The sequence below is a fragment of the Anopheles maculipalpis genome, chromosome 3RL (genome assembly GCF_943734695.1).
Source record: "Anopheles maculipalpis chromosome 3RL, idAnoMacuDA_375_x, whole genome shotgun sequence".
Lineage (NCBI taxonomy): Eukaryota > Metazoa > Arthropoda > Insecta > Diptera > Culicidae > Anopheles > Anopheles maculipalpis.
Window position 1 is genome coordinate 31,432,322 of NC_064872.1, and position 23,003 is coordinate 31,455,324.

Genomic DNA, 23,003 nt, shown 5'->3' on the forward strand with positions numbered 1-23,003 from the left:
GGGCTGTGTGTGAACGGGAAAGTGTGTAAGTGGCGAACGGATGAAGATAGAAAATCGTATCGTTGGTAAAGTGCGAGGCGGCGTGTGGGATAAGGTGTTGAAAGCTAATTAATCTTAAGCCATGCTTTAAAATGTCAACCCCGTTACCACCAGCCCCGTATCCATATCGGCTAGTGTCGAAACGATGCGATTCTCTTTCTGTCGCTTACACTAGCTGTCAGCAGCAGCGGCTGTTGTCAGGTCGGTCTTCATTTTTGGTCTAAGTCTTTGGTGCAAGACGATGAAGGAGCACTGCTGTACGAGCAACTGGTTTTGTTTGTCTGCAAAATTATTGCTGGTACACGAACTATTTAAAGAATTATGCTGATTTGGGATTTCGTCGAACCGGTGAATACCTACAATCTCGAAAAAAGATTGTTCATCGACTTGTTTAGGGAGCAATAGGGAATTAACATTATCAAACGGATCGCTAAAGAATTCATATAAATGCGACCAAACGAGTGACATTCAAGAGATTTCTCTCTCTCTCTCTTGTTTGTGTATGATATTAACATATTTTACTATGTTTTTGTACCTTTTGTCATTGCTTCTATTTATTGTTTTATCGTTAAGGGTAGCATTTTAATGGTTTGCATAGATTTTTACGGCATTTTCTTGTTGTTGTTTAGTTTAATGTGGTTGTTAAATAAATAAAAAAAATCCTTATTAGTTTTTTTTTATAGTCAAAAGCAAAAACTTTAAATTTTATAACGATATTAAAATCAACGAAAAAAGTTCCAAAGTGTCCGATTTGATATTCTCTTTCCTTCTACCGTGGGTTCTAGATGGGATGATTTCATGGCTATGTTCTTCTCAAACATTAAATTCTAACGTCTTGTTTTACGCTATTCATCCGAATTGTCACCACACCTCGTTGATAATTGATTATTTACTCGCCTTTTTGATTATCTTGCGTCACACACGCCGGCTTCCGGAATTCCACGACCATCCCGTCATCTCTCCGCCATGGAATACACTGCTATGCATCAACAATTTGAATAATTCTGCTCCGTTCGGTCACCATTACCATTGGCCGTCCGTTCTCTACGTGGGCAAACATCCCATCTGTTGCCTCGCCGTCCCGCACGGCATCACGATCGTCATGCCACCTATACCTTTTGATCATCACCATCAAACACCATCATTCGAACACTGCTCATGGGTTTCTCTTCTTCTGTCGTCGTGTTGCGCTAACGTGTCCCGTCTCACCAGGCGTCTAAGAGTGCCAACCTGTCACCGACGACGGGCACCTTGGGCACGTTTCGAGGCGGTTCCCTGCCCAACGTCAATAATGAAAACAAACAGTACCAGGAAAAGGTTTTTATCGTTCTGACCGTGCCCGGCGGGGCAAGCGGTTCATTTGTTATTTGGTCCTTCGTTGTTGATGTTTAAGCTTCATCGTTTTGCGGTGTAGTTTGGTAGATTTAGCCGAAGCAAGTTTTACCCCCCCAAACAGTTTGTCTACCTGTTATCAGCTTAGTAGCTGTTTCTTTTTATTTGAATTACGATCCTTCGTAGATAGTAATCGTACTCTTTACTGCTCAATATAGATGTGTCGTTATTGTTTTCACTTTTATCTTTCGTTGATATGATAGACGTCTCTAAGACGATTGTTTTGCTATAAGCAAAATGTTCAACTGCATGCTTACATAATTGACACGGTATTTCGTTTCTTGATTCATAAATTTACTTTAAAAGAGTTGTTTTCTTTCGAAACACAAACATTACAACTATTTCAAGAAAATTCATTGGAAAATTAAAGAAAAAAAAAATTACAAAAAGGGTTCTGCCTAATTTCAAATGTTTTGAATATCTCGATAGTGATAGCATAGCATGAAGTGATTTGTAAAATATGTTGCAAATAATAATTCGCGCATCGTATTTTACATAGGCGTCTGCAGGCTTTACACACATACCGTTCATGCGGTGGAGACGCATGGTGATTAGTTTAAACCTACTTTCATCCTTTTGCATGGTGTCATAGAATAGCAGAAAACCAAAGAAATTTAATTAGTAAATTTTGTATTTTTTCATCGATACTATCTTCTAAGTGTTTGTCTAGTTCTTTTTCTTCTTTTTGATGGAACTTTATTAAATTATCTACTAAATAACCCGTTCGCAAGCACGGTGCCAATGATGCAGAGTGATTAATACCAACATTCTGTTTCTTTCAGACGGACGATGGTTCTAATTTAACAGAACTGAAACCGTACTCGCAACCGGAGACGGTAAAGGTGAAAAAGGAAATAGCTCCCAAAGCCAGTACACCAAGCCACACGCGCGAGTCAAGAGGTAAAGAAGGTTTGTGTGTTAGGCGCTGCGTTTGATATGCGACTGACCGTTTGTAAATTTATTTTCCAGGTCGAACACCCGGTGGTCCTATGCGTAATCGACAGGCGAGTCGAAACCATGACACGTCCCCGTACGGCAACAGTACGGTTCATTTGATTCCTCCGATGGAAAACAACTGGCACCGTTCGATCTCGGATTCAGCAATCCATCAGAGTCTCTGTCAAAATCAGGTAATTATTTAAAAAAAATTGCGAAATACCACCACGTCAATTGATACTCACAATTTTATACCGCTTCCGGGGGATGGTTTTCCCGATGATTTGTTGATTTGTTTATTTTTAGCAGCAAGACGGCACCCTTCTTACCACTCACTCACCCCTAACGCTAAGCCCAACAGTGCAAAGAAAGATTTCAAATGCTCAACACATTTCGAAAGTACACAACAACCACATGACCAACAATCATCATAATCACCATCATCATCACCACCATCATCCCAGTAATCATCACGACAATGGATCGACGCAAGACATACGGTCACGCTCCTCTACCGCCCTGCCGAGGTTACCCGGAATCAAGTGAGCCCTTGCCGGAGTCATAATGGCCCACAACACAGTATCTAATGTGAATACTTTCGTTTTTGTTTTCTTGGGATAACTTTCGTAGCATCTATCCATCGCAAAACCACCCGGACAGTATACAGATTCCGATACCGAGCAACACTGGATCGCTACCAGATTTGACCTCCGTCGGATATCCCTCCATGTATCCAGCAACGTTGGACCAAGAGTACGATCCAAATGGACAAAATCATAGCTACTGTCCGGTAAGTAACGAGGCGCATCAAATTCAACAAAAAAAATGTACTTTATCCTTTTCCGTTTACCTTCTTTCACTACAGAGTCCCCTTGGTACATCACCCTCGTCGCTTTCACCAACCTCTGCCATTCAGAATCATCATCACCATCCACACCCGAGAGCCAACAGTTTCAGTGGTGGCGTCAGCGGAAGCAGCGCAGGTGGTGGGAATGGCTCTGCTGGTGGTGGTGGTGGCGGTGGTGGTAACGGCGTTGGATACCCCATTCCTACTAGCCATTCGAACAGTGGTTCCGTCAGTCCCACGGGTAGCGGTATAAGCTGTAGTCCCAGTGCGTCGGTAGCCCCGATCGCGATCAATAATGTGAATATGGGAAATGCTGTTAATCACAACAATGGCGCAAATCTTAACAATGGCATTAAGGGGAAGAAAACTAAACCACAAACCATCTCTAGTCAGGTGAGTGCCCTTGACAACGTTGGGCTGGTTAATTGGTGAATGGAACGAAAACGAAATAATGTCGCCAGAATCACCAGAAAAACACACTGTCAAACAGAGAAAGCGAAAGACGCGTTTGAAAACAATTGGAAATTAGAATCCTTGATGTATTTCTAAGTAAAGTATTTCTGTGATTTCTCGTACAGTTCTTGGAAGTACAGATAATTGCACCCATCACAGCACTTTATTGCACCTTTATCAGCATTTTAAACAAAAAGAATCTATATTCTAGTCTTATATCCCTTACCGCCTAGTGCTTCTGTTGCACTGTTTTACACTGATGCTAACCTTTTCTTTTCTTGCTTTCGTGTAATATACCCTCTACTGCGTTTACCATTAATGATTCTGTTTCTGCACCCATTCACTTTGCATACAAAAAAACGTAATTACTTTACTGTTGCTTTCCTCACCATTGCTCATACACTAGTTTTCGTGAAGCTCATCTATCTATATTACACTCCAACATCATACACACACACCCATATGCATTTATCTTTCCTTTTTAAAATTGCAGCTTGCCTGTGAACGTGTTGTGTTATATTTACTATTGTTTTTTTTTTCTTTCTTTCATCGTTAATTTTTTGCAGCCTTTTTTATCTGTACCAGATAGTAATAGATATTCGTTTATGTCGAAGGTATATAATTTTATTTATTATTTTCTTTTATTTCATATCGATCCATCCCTGTTGTTCCCCCGTCACCACCTTGAAATCAATTTTACGTTCGATGTATTTAAAAGTTTAATTTCTGTAACATTTGCTGTTTAAGTGTTTGATGTTGTTTCCGTAGTTTGTTTTACTTAAATTATAACGAATTACAGTCTTATCAGTTGCAATTACGCTCTATCTACGTATTTGTCTGTGGTGTCTTTTGTGGCTACAGAAATTCAACCTTACTCAATAAAAAGTACAATATTTGTTTGGACGCATAAAATGCACGCTAAGTAGAATGAAAGTCAGCTCTGCAATTTCTGCGCTATCTGCTAAATTTAATGCAAACTAATCTAGACAAATCATGAGTGGAATACACTCCCTCAATATAAAAAATGCCTAAACTTCGTAGCGAATAGATAAGAATCTTTAAAATGAATTGAATTTAAAAATGAAATGAACTGCATTTCTACCAATACAGTTCAATAGACAATGTTTCGTCATTTGATCGATTTAAGAGGGTCGATAAGATGTGTTCCGATTTAGCTCTCTTATCGCTCAATAAAATCTATCTCTTTTACACTATGCTTTGTTCATCAGGTCAACAATACTTATGACACTAACCAGCAGCAACAGTCAGTGCAACAGCATCAACAACACCAGCAACCGCAAGCACAGTCTCCACAGCAGCAGCAGCAGCAGCAGCAGCAAGCACAACAGCAGCAACGAATACCAACCCTCGATCAGATAAGCTACGATAGCTTTACTCAGATCACCGACGGTCTGGCGTCGCCAAACCAGAACTCTCCCGAAAGCATACTGTATGGATCTCATGGAAATATGTCCCCGGTATGTTAAAATGACTAACCGTGAGCTTGCTTGCGTGCTACCGCTTGCTACGCAAAAGAAATGTATTAATGCTCTGACTCTTATTTCCGTTTTAGCAAATTCTGTCTGACTACCGAACTCGACCTAGTCCCGGTTCCAGTCCTGGACTTGCGTTAGTGAATAATCCTGATTCCAATTCCAGTGCCCCCTGCAGTCCAGTGTCCCACACTGTGGGAAGCAACAATGGGTAAGTTGCCAATACATCTTGGGAATTGTTGGGCAAGTGCTTTTTAATGTGAAACACATTTTTTCACTTTTTTTTTAGACCAAGCTACGATAAATATCCGACTAGTGACGTTTACGTGCAAAACACCCTACCACAGTATTTGGAGCACATAACACTGGTAAGTATGGCATTTCGATGGTTGTTGATGATAAGGATAATGGCAGTGCTGCACCATAAACTATCGGATGTAAATGTTGTTACAATATTTTTAAGTTATCTAAACCCATATGCATCCATCCATTTTCCGCTCCGTCTGTGCTCCATTGCCCAAATTGAAAGCTCTTTCCATCATCTACACACGTGTGTATAGATATACTCATCATTCCATGGTCATTGTTACGGGTTACTTTCGTTCTGTTTGGATTCGCGTCATCTTCATCACACTACTTCTTCTATTGATTGGAAATATACTGTGCTGTCTTGTTACTTCATTAAATTTTTTGTTTTGTTTTGTTTTGTAATAAGTTAATCTTTGTACCTCAGTTTGAAATCAAAAGCTTTGACGTTTTCCTCCGCCATACTCATTCCCTCCCATTTGGTTATGAGAAAAAAATGATATGGATATCTTGTTGATTACAAAGAGGTTTTCGGTGTTGTATGTAACTGTTAAGAAGAAACAAAAACTTACCTTTCATGATTAAAACAAAATCATTCAAAAAAAAAAAAAAGATTATACCTCTCATTCGTTTATGTATGTGTCGGTTTTAATAGATCATTTTTCAAACAGATCATTCTATTTGACATAAAATTGTCACTGTTATATGAAATTGTCAAACATATATTTAATTAGACACTAGAATGAATTAGATTTTTGCTCTTTTAGCATATCGAATGAAATCAATTAGTATATGTAGTCGATAGAGCATAAAGAATCCATATTTACAATTCATTATGACGATACAATCAATTTAGTTAGATTATTCCAAAGATTGCCAAATACAACACGCTTTTCTTTTTGCAATGTTTGAAACAAATAAAAGGCTGGACAAACGGTTAACAGTTTAAAGCTTTCAAATATTAGGTTTTGGTGCAACATGGATGTTTTATTTTTTGTTCTAGTGTTTCCTTTCCCCCCCACCCTCCATGTACATGGTATATGTTACATTTTCCATTTCTGTTCCGGACTTTGTCTCTAAAACACTGTCTACTGCCCCAGCTAAAATGTACTAAATAACGCTTGATTAACGCAACGCTACTGTTTACCTTTTCCCCCTTCTTTCCTTACAAATGTCCACGTCTGTGATCGCCGAAATATAATCTATTACAATTCGAATAAAACAAAACGAAACAAAACAATACTCCACCATCAAAACCGCGCACAACCTTTCTGCGTCATCCTACTTCAGGACTGGACTACGCTGGTTCAGAGTTTAGTAGAGTCTGGATGTACATTAACCGCGCAAGTGCAGGTTGATACCTTTTTTAATTCCATTTACTTACTTCCTTTCTTTTTTACATACGAGTTACATAGAATATGAAGTTTTACCGTATAGTTTATTGCTGCGTTTTTTTGGTGGTATTTTTCTTCGCTCCACTCTTGTGTCCTTTTTTATGAGTTTAAAACATTTGGCTGGCTGTAAATTTGATGCAATTTTGTTGTTGTTTACTTTAGTGGGTAACTTAACTTAATTCGTGGCGCTTTGGAAAATACAATTGAATAATATTGGCGAACTCGACTGATCACTTTACTGATGAACCTCGTTTAACGTCAATAAAAAATGTCTTTAAAATTGTTGTATTCGAGATACTTGTTTAAATTTTTTTTCATTTTTGGCAATTTGTAGTAAAATTCCTTCATGATTGTCCAGAATATTGTTTCACATACATTTTGTTAAAAAGATGTGAAATGAAGCTGGTTTTGGCCTGGCGAGCATGTCGGCAAATTACCTTACATGTGCTTATCAATTCAAAAGTCTTGTTAAATACTTGACTACATATAAGGCTCCAATAAACCACCAAATTAATTCGTCAAAATTTATTGCAGGTTCATAAAATAAGAATGCATTTTTATAGGACAAACGAATTAAGTTAAAAACCTGGTGTTAGAAAAGGATTTTTTGTCAATTTTTTAAAACGGCTACTAAAAATCAACAACGATAACAGGAAACTGATTGGCTAGATCGCCACGAAAAGTTCTTACCATTACATTTGGTTTGTTCTGTTCTCAAATTATCTTCTTTTAATCGGCTTTGAAAAAAAAGAAGTATCACAAATTAGCATCCACATCCAATTTTATCACATGTTACGGGTGATAAAGGATGGAAAGTTTTAGGACATGTTTATTGCTTCATTTTTGTGCAGTTCCATAATGTTTTTATTTATTTATGTTTTAAAGTCCACTTGTGCATGAATGTATTGAATCTTTAAATTTTATATGTTTTTTTCTGTCGTGGTACGCTTTTCTTAAAATATTGTTAAAGTATTTTATTTGGTTTGTTTCTCAACTCTTTTTACTTCTACAAAATCATTTGGGGTTCTCAGGTTTGTGTTTGTGTGTGCTTGCTATTGTTTTTACACTTTCAATTTAATCCTTTTCTTACTGTACGAGATAGCTTCCATTTCAGTTGATAGGTTTGCACCAACACATACTCACTTTCATCGCATCCTCTTACGGTTAGAAATCATTCGTTTCGATTTTCGATTTTTTTTTCTTTCCTATTCGATTGTGTTTTCCTCTTTGGTCGTTGTTGGTCATGTATCATATATCTTGTTCAGTTCCTGTATACTTCTTGTCTGTTTTTTCTGCTTACGGTTGTTTGTTCATTTTCATTCCATGTATGTTTTTTTTGTTGGAGAATTGTGAGAGCAATTTACTGATGAGAATATGTTTTTTTTTTATTTTGTTTTTGTTTCCCATTGCATTGTTTTTTAATGTATCGTCAAACAACGCCTTTCCCATCGGACACAGGGTGACACCGATTTTACTACGAATCAAATGGTCTTCAGTGGGGTAAGTGTTTTTATTTAGCCACTATGTCAATGTCGATGTGTTGATAATATGATACCGGTTTGTTTTTTAGTTTGATGAAACCTACCTGACGATGAACAATAGCCTTGGTATACGAACTCACACCGGCCATGGTAATGGCCATTCCCAAGTCCCGCAGAATACGACGCAACAGACGAACCAGCTTAACTCGATGAACTGTCAAAATATGCAGAATATGCAGAATAACAGCATGAACAATATGTTCAACGGAACGACGGAACCCCTGCTCAGTCTGCCCAACACACAATCGCTTATCGAGCCGCAAACACCTACGATACCGGAGATCGTGTTTACTGGTACGTTATCCTATATGTTATACTTTATGTCTGTTTTCCTTTTGTGTGTTTCTTACTCTTGTTAGTGATTTGAAATGTTCCATGAATGCTGCATATTCTCATGTGTTACTTGCTAATGATTGTTATTCATTCTTCATTCATTTACAGATTATTCAACCAGGGGTAAGTAATCGGTCATACATTGCCAGAAATTAAAAAAAACCGAAAATTATATTTTGTTTGAATCGGAAGGATACTTTTGTGTTCAAGCTCACCTAGCGTGTTCAGTTTGCTGTAGCCCTCGAGCTCAAAATAGATTGCAACAAATATCCCATTTGATATCTTCGCCTACGAAACAGTTTTTTTTAAATCCCTCAAAATACTATATTAGTGGTGGAGCTCATTTGCTCGTGTGTCATTTATTGTTTCGTGTACTCTTACCCGTCTTTGGCGCAGATACAGTTGAAGCTTTACAGTACTTATTTCTTGCACTTTAAATTTAAATTTTTTGTAGACGATTTTGAAGCTGATCTTGGGCTTGGTCATATGGACTTTCAAAGCATTCAAATGCTCTCCGACACCAGCACGATGATTGATCCGATGGACGAGGACAGTTTTCGACGAGACTTACAGTAGAGCGTGCCCATCATGAGAGCAGAGGCACGCCATCATCGGATGACTGTGTGCCTGTTAGCCTGTACGGTAGTTAACCGATAGTGCAATGTGCTGGGCCGACAACAACACGACAACAAAACGACAAAAACGACGACAACAAAAAGCAGATATCACTGTTCGGATCGGATAGGTGGAGGGAATTAGTTAATGATAACTGTTAATTTGAGGCTGACCGCGCAACGGTGGTAAAACATAAGATTGGTGGACAAAAAGTGTTGATGCGAATGTTGATTAATGAAAGTTGATTGTGCAAAGTTTTTGTAGCATACCTCCTGCATCTTAGGTTAGACAGTTTTAAATAATTACTTTTTAAGAGGTGGAGTTTGGAACCTTTCCCCACGATGACGCGTACATGGACATAGTGACATGATCCAGATGTGTATAGAACTAGTTGGCATACGAACGTGTACGTTAACGATATGTTTTGTTGCTGTGGAGAATATTCTTCTTTTTTTTTACGTTAAAGTTTCATACGTAAACGAGTTTTCTTTGTTCACGTTTGCTTGTTTTTAGAGAATGTATGATTCGTTGCTGTTTTATTTCTCATGTTGATCAACAAATTGTTGCACGATTTGGAGCGAATTTCATTCTGTTTTGCATTTTATTCCCTATCCTAAAGCTGGATTTGTGGATAGCGAGATGTGTGTTGAAGCAACGATTATATTGTTTTTTTTTTATAAATGGCCAGGCCGTTCTATCAGAATTTAGAAAAATGGCAGACACACAGCATATGCCATTAAAGTTTACTTAACTCGTGATGTATTAGTAAATAGTAAAATCGATTGTCAAAATGCACAAAAAATTGGACACATACATCGACTAAGTTTGTGGAGTGTTTTTAATACTACTGAAAAATTCAATTCAATGCGGGTTTTTGAAAAATCATCCCCTTCTTAGATGCTCGACTATAAGATAGTAAAGGTAACGCTTCTTTCTTTCATTGTTTTAAATTTCAAAACTCATTATTACTCTTAGTTTGTTGCTCATTATCTCGAAACAATTGTTTTACAGGATGTTATGGAATGTCCGTTGAAATATTTTTGTGTTTATTAAATATTTCTTTGCGTTTGTGATCAAAATTTGGTTAGAAGAAAACAGAATGTGAAAAGTGCTAGCTCGTGAACAGAGAGCTCAAAGTTGAAACAAATAGAGACGAATTTGTTAATTAACAGCATTAGTCTATTCTACGAATAAAACAAAACGCACGATTTAAAGCGTGGTTCAATTCAACATCGGTTGGCAAATGAAAAATTTTATGAAAGAAACAATGACAAAAAAAAAACAAACGAAAGCAAACACTCAAGTAAACGTGTGAAATCACTTACCACTATTAAGTAAAACCATTATTCAGGAGCGTTGTTTTGCTGCGAGCTGCGAGAAAGCCAGACAGCAATGTTTTCTCTGTGTAATGCTCCGGTTTTTAATGTCATTTAGCTGTTAGAAAATGGAAACATTGTGCTATTTACTGATAATAAGAGGGATGATACCAGTTAGGCTAAAGCGTAGATAAGGATTAATGCAAGTTTAGTTAGGAAACCGAAAAAAGCAGGTAGAACGAAAACCGAAAGGCAAAACCAAGCGATAATAAAATGTGTGTGAACAATGTCGATGAGGACGCGAGAGTTTTTATTTGGTGTCGAGGTAAAGCTAACAAAATCTGGTGTGTGGGCATGATCGTGCTTAACTAGTTTCACTTGAGATAATACATGTGTGTGAGGACACATGTATGGGCAATACTAACAAGAAATCTCTTTAAAAAAACAGCAAGTGAAATGATGCTTTATCCGCATTCAGCGTAGCAAACTTCGTTCTTGTGTTCCGCTGTGAGCAGTATAGAACTTAGCAAAGGAGACAAACAAAAAACGAATTCTGTATCTGGTCAGAAGGCAGGAAGTTGATCGAGTGGCGAGGCTGTTCATGCGGTGCAAACAAGTACACAGGCAAACGAATAAAAACGAACAATAGATAGATATTTGCAAATTTCGGATATCGCTGTCACCGTTTGTGTGTTTGGACATGAATGAAGTGTGAGCGTGTGTTTGTAGCTAATACTGAGAAAGTGAACGTATGTTGAATGTAAAAATATCGTAACATATCAGAGCTGTACGAAATTGTTTGTTAGCGTTATTCAATCTTCTTCATCACTTATCCACGACGTAATAAATCTTACACAGTGATATGATCGCCGAGATATGAAGCAAGTTGAGAGAGGGTAGTAAACGCATAATGAACCAGGAACGGAATAAAAGAATCAAAACCTTTTGTTACGGCTAATGGGCTTGATGATCATACTGTATACAGACAGACAGACAGAAAAAAGGCAGAATGTTGAAGTACAAAATGCGCAAGAAAACATGCCTAATTGTTTTATAAAAGGTGAATTACATTTTTCCCCTCTTAATATTCCTTAAACTCGTGTGCACTTTGAGATAATGGATACGTTTCTCATATGAAGAACTGAGTGTTCCTAAGAAAAAAAGATTCTTTATGTTCTTGTTGATACTGTGTCCGAGCATTAAGCTTCTTCTGACCTATGGAAACACGATCCACGGTGGTTGAACTAAATGGGCTTATTGGTTTTGCCCATTGAAACATGATAATAATAATATTAATAATAATGGTGATGACATAATTCACGTGATAAGCATAAGGGGTAAACTTTCAAACCTGTACAAAACTCGCTTCATACCTAGATAAGCTGAAATAAATCTTTTTTCCTTGTCGTTTCATACTGACTCAAAAACTTTCCAATGTTCTCTATCCTCTAACATTCAATCTAAATGCTATTTTCTTTCAATTCTTATTAAAGAACGGAAAAAGCTTTTATTTTACTGTTACTGATGTATGAATTGTAATGCCAATTCGTGATCCGTTGGACAATTTTCTTGTGTTTTTTTAACTACAAGCATCATTAGATGTACGATGTTTAGTAAAGATCTTCGTGATGTTGCAGTTGTTTGGGGGTTACTTTACCCAAAACCATCCCATTTCTGCGATGAAAATTCTATGAGGCAACTGCAACTGAAAAAGAAACAAGCAAAACTCAATCGTCACAGCAGATAAGATGCATCAGGAATGCTATTAAGAAAGGTTGTTGGGCAGTATGCAAAACACATCACTGGTAATGCTTAAAATCTCTTTTGTGCTATTCATACGATCGTTTTGTTAGGGATTATTCATGGTTCAAGTTTAAAATTTCACACACCACACCACATGCAGACCCATAAGCATCCAATCAACTATCAGCACTAAAATAAACAAGTGTGCCAAACTCTATTTCGTGCAAAAATGTTGCATTACATTTCATATCTATTGGTTTTGTTTAGTGAAATTTAGTGTTTGTACCTTTTTTTTAAACATGAGCATTTCCTCAAAATCACCGCGCGTCATTTAAAAATCCGAGAAAACAAAAAGAAAACGATAAAAAAACACATACATACAAAAAACTCACTTAATACATAGAATGCCCGTCAGCTAAAACTTTCATGCGGAATCAAAAAAAAACCCTTCTAAAATTCAACCGTTTTTTTTTTCAGTACAAATCTTTTACCTACTCAGAGAGCATGAAACTGAAGTTACGAAAGAACAAAATATAGAAACAGCTTACGCACAAGCCAACGGTCAGTAGCGTGCGCTTTGGGTAGAAATTGTAGGGAATAGAAACTCGTAGCCAGCAGAGCCTCATGTGGAAATCGGGAGTCTCTGAAGTCAAACAATTGTTCAACTTTGAGAACGATATGCTCTTCCTGAGAACGATATGCTGGATGCGTCTGGACACTGTACACTTTTTTTTGTAGAACACCGCAACCCGATCCGAGCACTCCCCGCCGAGTTATTGCGGAATAATCAGGTTTATTGCGCAAAATCCGTAGAAAATTAGCGATAACTCGCTCAGTTTTGATGCGATCCTGGCAACCATGGTGGGGCTGTACATTCAAGAAGATTTTTTTTCGATCATTCCTGCTAGCCTTCGATATAGATAGAACCTTGAATGATTAATAAAGTTTAAAAAATCAAAATATTCAATAATAGTTTGCTCTGCAAAGTGTCTCAGTGGAAATATAAAGCTGTAAACCGAAGACGGTTTTGCGATCCTAAAATACTCAGCTTAGTTGAGGGTTTAGTTTTGATTCTCAAAGCACAAAGCTTATGTAACGTAATTTTCTTAGAGAAATTTCCAAGCCTGTGACTTGCACTTGGTACAATAAGAAATGTACCACGACAAATTGTATGCAGTATGAAAAAAGGAAATTTTTAAATTTAGTTACTAACGTTGAACTTTGTTTTATTGTTTCAAAATATATTTCTAGAACTGTAAATCAACAAATAACCGAGTATGCCCGGGATAAGGCAAGGAATAAGGAGGAAATGCCTTATCAAGATGATTATAAAATTTACTCAACACAAGCGGTGTTGACAATACGGCACTGGGACGTCATTATTAATTATAAATAAACTGTAAATCAACTGTTTTGTTGAGGCTTTGAGTCTATGAGACTACATTCGCCACTAAAAGCGAAATAATGACCTCCACTTCTTTGTAACCAAAGCCAAGCCAAGTCGGACAGTTGTTTGGACTTATGAAAATCAGATGTTATGCATACTTTGCAGTCTTCATTTTGGTGGCTAGTTAGTAAGAAGTTGTGACAAGGGCTAAGACTATTGTTCTCGAAGTTGAACAATTATTCAAAATCAAGGGTGTTCGGATTTACACTTGACTGGCACTGCAAGTGTGTAAGATAACAACAAAAACGGGATAAGGACAAAACTAGGCTAAGCAAAGTGTTCTCTGTAAGTATGTGTATGGTATGTGTGGTGCACCTTACCTTCGTTTTTTTTCGGTTTGTACAATTATGTTTAACAGTACTGTACCGGTAAGCACTTCTTGTCTAGGGTGTACATGTTAGCTAAAAAATAAAATAAAAATGAAATAAGGAAGAAAACAAAAAAAAATCCAACTCCAGATTACAAATAGATAGACTTTTCTTGTGAATAAGGAAATTCAACGAATGTCCCCGTTTGCATTTTTTTTGTGAACAAACATTAAAGGTGTCAATCTATTTCCATAACGTTGGTCATCTTCTCTTGATAGAAAACGCACCACTCACTCCGATGCCTTACTTTACGCAACAAGAGATAAAAAAAATATAAAAATGCTCCCTTATCGAACGATTTGCTTTTAGGTCTTTTCGCCCTTTTTGCTAGCACATAAAATCCTTTTCATGGAAGATTAAAAAATCACTGTTGATGCTGATGAAAAATCAGATGGTGCATTTGAAATCTACACTTTGTAGCTGATGTTTGATGTCTTTCGATAATATGAAGTGCATAAAGAGGATTGTCCAATAAGTTTAAAGTGTGTAACGTTTGATATTGTTGCTTACAAATGAAATCTATTTACGACACCTAGTTTAGCACGATGAAATACGGTGTGCTAGCTAGAGAAAGATTTATGTTTGTTGGACAGATGATTTTAGCGAACCCGAATTCGGAAAACATTGGATAAATATTTTTACGCACGTTGACCTGATTTTACCTGAGAAAAGAAAGGATAATTGTTTCTATATATTATAAGAAGAATCCATTGTTGAATGTGTCTGCGTGTATTAGCTGTATATGTGGCATGTGGAAAATGGGCCAAGTCGGAGAGATTGAAGCGAAAAACCAAGTGAAAAAGCGTAACAAAACGCATACACAAAAAAAAAAAAAAACAACCCGGATATACGATCCGTATTTGTAAATGGAACTATTTTGCATGGCATTAGTGAAGGGAGTGAATAGAAGTAATACATGTTCTGATGCTGATGAAATGCAAAACGAATGAAGGAATGTATCGATGCGATCTTCACGGGTTGAAAAGGCGCGTTGTATAGAACAGTCAATTAGTATGTGTAAATGTGATCGTTGTAAGACATGTGGAGACGGTTGCACCCAACAGTTAGAGTAAAAAGATAAGCATGAAGCATGAACGAAACAATTAGAAATGAGCGTGTTTGTATGGAGTATGGGTAAAAGCATACAATCTTTAAAAAAAACATCTTAAAAGCGCAGTTTACATTTACCATTTTACATGCAATTGTGTGTATTCATCGAGCACCGTGTTACGAACCATTTAAATGAGGAATTCCTCTAAAAAATAATAATAAAAAGCAGGTCAAACCGAAAACATGTAAAAATAGAAAAGAAAACTGAAGAAAAACAACTACAAAAACGAACAGAACCAAGAACCAAATGTTTGTGTTTCATTTCATCTACAATTTGTCACTTTTTCCAATCCACTGTTCATCCTGTTTGACGATTTGCTTGATAAGAAAACTCAAATTATGTGATTCAATATAATAGTCTAGAAAGGAGCGCAAATGATAGCACTTTAATCCTAATGCCCGAATGAATTAAAACCAATGAATCCGCATGCCATACTAATATCGCAAAATTGCAGTAAAAAGGGCCCTCCCCAGAACCATGCCAATGCTCTTTCTTTACCAAAACTATAAAAAAAAGGAACGGACGTCGTATACAGCGTGCATGTAAAGCGTGTTTAAATGTGTGATAGATAAAGGGGGAGAAACGAGTGTAGGAAGATGAAAAAAAATTCAGCCCAATTATTGCAGGTAGTGTTCTAAAAGTGTCGAACAATGCGGGTGCTAACGATTAAATGAATAAAACCAAAACAAAGAAGAAAATGAGAAAAAAAAACACACACACTAGAAAAGAATGTTAGATTGATGGAGGTGCAGTCATCGGAAGAAAAAAAAAACACCTGTAAAATACTACTTATCAGATAATAAAAATAAAATAAAATTTACTTCATCTGGTGTATTTGGTGTTTTCATTTGTCAAGTAGTTCGAGCAATCGATTACACGCCGCTTTTTTTTTTTGGGACTTTGATGTGTGGAAATCAGCACCAGAAGCTTGCTCTAATGCTCTTCTGAATTGATCAATGTATCGATAGTCAGCTTGTGAGATAAAATAACAATTAGAAACCCCGAAAGTGTTACGCTTTCTATTGCGAATTCTAACGTTTAAGATTTACAGTAACGAACCCACTTCCAAGACGCGACATGTGCGATCAGTAGCGAATCTAACCTAGCGATGTCTAGTCTGCTACGAATTATTTCGTAGTAACGGGTTTGTGTTGCGGGCCACACAAAAGAGATAGGGGCCTCGTACGTGTTAAGGGCCTCCTCAAAAGGTAAAGAGACACCCTCCCTACGGTCAACACTTATCCAACCCGCCTAGGACCAACCAAATCCTATGATCCGCTTCTTTGTACGGTTCAAAACGATCACAAACAGCGTCTCAGTGAATCCTCGACACATAACCAGAAAGGGATCAGAGGAACGAAACCAGGTACGCCGTTCCTCCCCGTCAAGTTATTGTGTGGACCAGAGCGATCACACCGGGACATATAGATTATGTCTTGAAAGTAGCATCGATGAGTCGATCCGGTCGTGAGGAAGTCCCGTCACAAATAGTCTTTGTACGTGACCTTCTTAATCCTCCTGAGGTCTCTAAGAGCATAAAGCAAAACTGGTAAATTTGCTTTGACCGCTCTAAGGAGCCAGTACAGTGTCTTAATCAAAACCGGCAAGTGATTAAATAGACCTATCAATTGATTCCCTTTGGTGACAAGGTGTTCTAGCTGGTCCTGGAAGCTCAGCTCAGTGTCGAAAACTCCTAAACCTCTGACGCAGCTTTTTCCTTCAAGGACAGCTCCGTGTAGTCGAAGCCGCAGCGTCCTTGTAGCTCCGTATAGTCGAGAGTGTTCACTATGCAGAGCCCCAAGCGTTCTTGATGCACCAGGAATTTACAACAAATGGCCTGTAGGACTAACTTCAATTTAAAATTAAACGAAGCTCATAAAAATCATGGTAAGAGACTAAACATAAAAGCAAATTTACGTTTGCACTTGCTGGGTTAAAGGTAGCTCATAAACAGGAATAAACCCTTAAATTGAGCTATAAGCCGTCAATCAATCAATAGACTAGTACTTGCCTGTGCAATAATTCAAATCATTCCTACTACGCCGCACATACATCATTCGGAGACTTCAACGATGGCGAAAGCGACGAAACCAAATGCAAACGCTGGATTTGTTTTGAAAGGGCATTTACTTTATTTTTCATACTGAGAGTGGTTGGTTTTTGTTTGTTTTTGATGTTTTTCGTTTGTTTGTGACTGTTTTTAAGCCGTATTACGTTACATTATAAAAAAAGTTTTTTAAACAGATCCAAACGCACTAATAAATGGCAGGGTTTGAACATTGCTCTTTTCGTTCCGATTCGATTAGTGCCGAAAATGATGTCGGGGACTAAAGATTGGAATATAAAAAAAACAGGAAACAATCTAATTGACGGGAAAGGTTTAAAGAATTATGAAAAAAAAAAAAAACGGGGAACAACAGAACAAAACGGCATGGCTGAAGATTATGCTCACTCTCCTTCACCCTCTTTCTCCTTCCTACACGCCACTCTTACACTAAGTAACTCGAAATAAAAGCTAAAAATACACTTAACGCCTTACTGCAGTGTGTGTGTGTATGTGTGCTTGCTACGTTTTAATTACTAAATAAAATAAAAAAGCTCTCTAAAATCAAATCACAGAAATTCAAAATGCGTTCTCCTGGTATGTTATGAACCCTGGCGTGGCGTGACACTCGGTAAGCGAATTCTCGTTTGCTGTTTGCCTTGATTTTCATATTGTTTTGATATATGGATTTGGGACGTTTGGACGGGAGAGGAAAGGAACTGGGGACTTGGTGTAGTAACTATTGTACTGTTTACAATACTTCTACAACAAATGGATTTTGAATGTAAAAAACCACATACAAAAAAAAAAGAAAGGGACATTGAACTCCGATATCGCCGAAATGGTCGGATCAACTTTGCTGGGGAAGGAATTCATGCCACACTAGCATCTTATTGAATGGATTAAGTTAAGGTTCCATTTGGGTTCCATTTGGGAGATTGGTTAATTCGAAAGATGACTACGATGATGACGATTGATGACGATGATATAACGCTGGATGGCGGACGATACAAAATGCCTCGATGTTTGAATAAATAGTTACACAATTCGTATTATTTTTTCTTCCTTTTCTTCCTTCCTGCTCTCCGTACTCTGCTGCACGTTTTCCGATGGTTTTAGAATTCTGCCTTGGAACATAATGAGGGAGTCACGTTGCTCTTTTGCTGTTGGTGATCGAAGATAAAGTGTCAGCAGCAAACTCCACCATACATCTACCATCGGGTGTTTAGTTGCAGATGTGTTCATCCTTGCGCATGCTGCACGTGTCACACTTGACCGAGCAGCACCAGACAAACTTGCAGTTGCACTTTTCCTCCACGTTGCGTACGCGTGTCTGATAGCCCCGGCCGCAGCACAGTAGCCGGCACCCTTCGATGCCGTACGATGTTCGGTTGCAGAAACGGCCACGTGTGCTAAAGATGCCCAAACTTTGTGGATGAAAAGAGAAGAAAAAAAACGATAAAGCAAATATTGCAATTTACGGAGAGCATTTTTCATTTCTTTAATAGACTTTTTCACCACAACGTTTTTTGCTACAACGTAGATGTTTCTTTACCAGAAATAAATCCTGAAAAAAGTGGGCCATATAAGCATCGTTTGTTCAAAATTTACAAAAATTGGACAAAATACTATAATCATAAATGGAGTCGTCAAGAAGGCAGGCTATTTTTCGACGGACTGAGAATTATTAGAGACCTAACAACAAAGACCTTGTTCCATACGATCGACGATCCCTCCAAGTGAGTTGTCATTTGTCACATCGATTCTATAAGCACCGACCATATTTCCACAAAAAAGAGCCAACTACACAAGCATTGCATTCTTTGATTGAGGGAAGGTCTTTAAATTGGCTTTCTATTAGAAGATTCTTTCTATTAGACCTACGAGTTCGATCATCATTATGATTATGATCAGTTTGTTATTTATTATAAAAAAACCCTTACTGAAGAAACAACACTGTTTACATACACACATACCTTTCATTTTCCTCGCAGTAGTTAGGTGATTCCGCAATGTACACCAAATCTGACTTGTTCACCTTCTTGTAGTCGAGATCCTTCCGCGTCAGTTTCCTTATAATTCCCTTGTTTTCAACTGGCTGTAGAAAGTATGGCGAAGAAAAGTAAAGATTATGTCGCTATTTGTAAACAAAAAAATAAACACAACTTGGGAAAAAAAATGCATACCTTCACTTGTGCTGCCGCATCGAACATCGAGCCGAGCGTGTCGGCGATCAGCTTCATCGGTGGTAGCCGTCGCCAGCAGACACGTGTCGTGCAGGAGCCGGACATTCCGTGACATTTGCAAACTTTCTCCATCTTTGACCGTAATATCTGGCGATAAACGTAAACCATTTAAAGTAAAGTATTCACCGTTCTACAGTGGATGCACACATTGTACGGTTCTGCATAACTGCGGGTGTGGTTTTGCTCCAGCGTTACCTCAAACAACATAAGACACATAAACTTACGTACTCGTCGTGCTGCCTCATTGTTGTGTAGATTCATCAGCCCAAAGCTCGTGGTACGGTTCTCCTGCGGATCGGTGAACGAACGGGCCTGTTTGATGCCATACTTGATGTCCTCGGAGCAGCCGCCCCAGGTCCATTTGTTGCTGTGCTTGCTGCGCTTGATACGGTCACACTCGCAGGTTGTCAGCTCACCCTTGGTGCAGGAGCGCGTGATCTGCCAGGCTAGTGATGCTGAGTTGATTGCGCTAAGGTAGGCGGTTTCACGATTGCCTATGGGTTATGAAAACACCAAAAATTTCATTACTTTAAAATACCTCCAAACATAACCTCTAAAGTCAGCTTACTGGCGTCAAGCGGTGTAAAGTCAAACATTGAATCGCCATTGTCTAAAGATTCTGCCTATTTTTCTCTCGATTCCCTCGCATGTAATGTGTTTTATTTCGCTCACCTTTATCGTCGAAATTTCCGTAATAAATGCCGGACCCACGTTTTGCCGAGCAGTTCCAGCGGTTGTTTTGAAAGTATGTTTGGCACTCATATTTCGCAGTATTCGCTGCATCGACAATAATCTGTCAGAAGAGACGCGTATGGATATTTTACCAATAGCAAACTCTAGAAGATGGTCATCAAAAAAAATCATCAAACACAGCACATACCTTCAACAGGGCAGGATTATTGTAGCACGTATCTCGCTGATGATCGGTGAAAAACGTTGAATCACCGCACAGCTCATAGCTCCGATTGTCCCGATGGAAGTGGTCTGGATCGAGCGAGAGGTCAGCAATGCGCCACCAGCTACCATCGGCGAACCCGCTACAGTACAGAAGCAGCAGCAGCACGAGCTGGAGGATTCGCCGTGGTAGGACCCGATCGGCCGCTAGATTGCACGTGGGGTGTGAAAGCCGTAAGCCAAACGGACGAACCTCCACCACCTGCTGGACCATGGTTTTGTGATAGAAAATTCTATGATGGTGGTCTGAGTAGTGCGTCCGGTTCTGGATGAGGTGGTTTCGTGATGAGGATTGCGGCAGTATTTCTAGTCTCCGTCGCACATCGTTGTGAGTTACCTCACACACGCACACGAAGGGTTTTAAAATGACCACAGATGGAGTGTAATCCTGTTAAAATGAAAAAAAAAAATAAAATAAAAAATCAGTAAGGGAGGAATGTACGTATGGGGATTGTTGTTCCGATGTTAATAGGACGGTAGATTTCGTAGGTTCGTAAAAATTAATGAATTGCCACCGAAAGCTGACCGTCGACAAACGATTGCGGTTCAGCGAATCTTTTCCAACGCTTCAACGAAACCATCGGGCAGTGATTTTTAATAACATCGTCCTTCATCATATAAGTGTAGTGTGGATTTTCACGTGGAAGTTCCCTTCTCCTCTTCCCTTCCTGTGCTCTTTACCGACAAAACATGGACGGTAATAGGAAAGCGGAACCGATGAGTTTCATATCCTCGCAAAGCAGGACCAAACGTGGTGCAGTTCGGTCAGAACCACAGATGGTTATCCTATAAAATCGTTCGACACACGGTACTTTTGGTCGTAAAAATGCAATCAAAAATGTTCCCCTTCACCACTGAGAAAACGGGATTCGGGAGATTGTGCGAGTCGATGAGTCGAAATTGGTCTTACTGCAGCGGGAAAGAAACGTTCTCGTAGGATCAATGTTTGATGGCACTAAATAAATATGAACGGTTATTGAAAGTGCACTGTAACAGAGGGGGGGAAAAACCGAAAGACATAACAAAAAAGCAGAATTTTTAATTCAAAAATTTGTTTCATCATTTATAATGAAAAAATGCTCTGACCAGAATTTTTTTTTTTAAAATGATATCTATTACTTTTTAAAAAAAGGCACTTAAATTATCTTAAAAATAATTCATTTTTGTAATTTTGATAAAGCGATTTTTACAAAACGTGCTTAAAGTTGTCACAATGAATAAATCAGCAAATTTTAGCATTAAAATTAATCATAATTGACTTCATATTAGTTTAAGCAGCTAGCAATATAAGCCACAGCAATAATTACAATGACAAACATATAAATGGTTCAGTAAGCAAAAATACTGTGACTACTTTGAGCATCAAAAAATAAAATCGAGATGCGCTTCAACGTATGTAGAAATTACTTTGAAACATTATGCATGCTAAATTTTTGGTAAACTGCACTTGAAAAATAAGTATGAAACGCCTGAATATATGCAATTTGTTTTAGCACTGTTTATTTCAAAATTTGGAATGAATAATAACAAGTTTTGGTCGTACCTTCAGTTTCAAATAAAAAATGTCATGCGTTGGTAGCAAATCGCATAAAAAATACAACATATTATAAAACTTTACACTTGAATACATTCAAAAATTTGAACAACCGTATCGGTAAGTCTATTAAGCTATCTGATGGTCGGCGTTAGCTTAGAAGGTCGTTAAGCCACGAAGAAAAAGAAGAAATACGCGATCGATTTGTGGAGATCCATGTGGAAAAACCATGTTCAAGTGGATTTATTTTTCATAGTAAAACAATTCTGTCGATGTCTTTTGATGATGAATTTTACACATTCAATAGGATGTTCATTTCGATGAAAAATTAAAAACCTAATCTAATTTTGGTATTAAGTTACGTCATGGGTAATGCTACATTAACCAGACTGGACTGGAAGTCAGACTGCTGGTTTGTGGAACGATGAACAGCGTATTTCAAAGCAAATTTCTCACAAAAATGTGATTCTATGCTACTAACAGGGGTATTCCTTGCAGTATAACTAGAAAATAAAATAAAATATACAAGGAATAAAGCACATATTATCAATTTTATGAGTAAAAAGGCTGAGTAGCAAGGCTACAGTAAATTTATACTTTGATCGTTTTGCTGCAAACAATTTGAATTTTGAAGGTGGCAACACAACAGGATAAATTATTGATTTGTCCTGTTTGATAGTTGTTCAATGTTGATGTTAGAAATAACCAATCAAAGAAATATGAAAATGTTAGTCAGATCGTAAAAAAATATTTATTTGGACTAACCACCAAACATTTCAAACAAAGCTCTAAATGGTAAGAAATTTCTTGATATTTGCAAATAAGTGTCTTAATTGCCGTGTGAAATGTCTTGTTTACTCTAATACCTAAACCTGCTCTCTCGAATAATAG

General features: G+C 37.9%; 2 protein-coding genes across 6 annotated transcripts in view; one reads left to right on the forward strand and one right to left on the reverse strand.

Moving 5' to 3' along the window:
• LOC126564179 (uncharacterized protein DDB_G0283357) overlaps positions 1 to 9,310 on the forward strand; it is a 36,260-nt gene extending 26,950 nt beyond the window's left edge. The window contains exons 2-15 of one of the 5 annotated variants that reach the window (XM_050221138.1): positions 1,252 to 1,356; positions 2,214 to 2,340; positions 2,401 to 2,561; positions 2,674 to 2,909; positions 2,998 to 3,157; positions 3,233 to 3,607; positions 4,234 to 4,281; positions 4,897 to 5,145; positions 5,241 to 5,371; positions 5,450 to 5,528; positions 8,319 to 8,360; positions 8,431 to 8,695; positions 8,843 to 8,857; positions 9,189 to 9,310. In XM_050221138.1, coding sequence (XP_050077095.1) covers positions 1,252 to 1,356; positions 2,214 to 2,340; positions 2,401 to 2,561; positions 2,674 to 2,909; positions 2,998 to 3,157; positions 3,233 to 3,607; positions 4,234 to 4,281; positions 4,897 to 5,145; positions 5,241 to 5,371; positions 5,450 to 5,528; positions 8,319 to 8,360; positions 8,431 to 8,695; positions 8,843 to 8,857; positions 9,189 to 9,310 — 2,115 coding nt within the window. The remainder of the gene's footprint in view (positions 1 to 1,251; positions 1,357 to 2,213; positions 2,341 to 2,400; positions 2,562 to 2,673; positions 2,910 to 2,997; positions 3,158 to 3,232; positions 3,608 to 4,233; positions 4,282 to 4,896; positions 5,146 to 5,240; positions 5,372 to 5,449; positions 5,529 to 8,318; positions 8,361 to 8,430; positions 8,696 to 8,842; positions 8,858 to 9,188) is intronic. The other 4 variants (XM_050221139.1, XM_050221140.1, XM_050221141.1 and 1 more) reach the window with 4 other exon arrangements.
• A 9,293-nt stretch (positions 9,311 to 18,603) lies between these two features.
• LOC126565882 (protein Wnt-1-like) lies at positions 18,604 to 20,792 on the reverse strand. Its single transcript, XM_050223092.1, has 6 exons — positions 20,505 to 20,792; positions 20,297 to 20,417; positions 19,853 to 20,118; positions 19,565 to 19,711; positions 19,355 to 19,476; positions 18,604 to 18,805 (listed from the first exon to the last, which is right to left on the reverse strand). Exons 1-6 carry the CDS (start codon positions 20,790 to 20,792, stop codon positions 18,604 to 18,606), a joined length of 1,146 nt encoding a protein of 381 aa, XP_050079049.1.
• Positions 20,793 to 23,003: the final 2,211 nt, after the last annotated feature.

Coding starts and splice junctions, on each gene's coding strand:
- LOC126565882 (XM_050223092.1), bottom strand. CDS start 20,792: ATGGTCCAGCAGGTGGTGGAGGTTCGTCCGTTTGGCTTACGGCTTTCA. Junction 19,477..19,564: donor ATGCGGCAGCACAAGTGAAG/GTATGCATTTTT, acceptor TACTTTCTACAG/CCAGTTGAAAACAAGGGAAT. Junction 18,806..19,354: donor TACTGCGAGGAAAATGAAAG/GTATGTGTGTAT, acceptor TCATCCACAAAG/TTTGGGCATCTTTAGCACAC.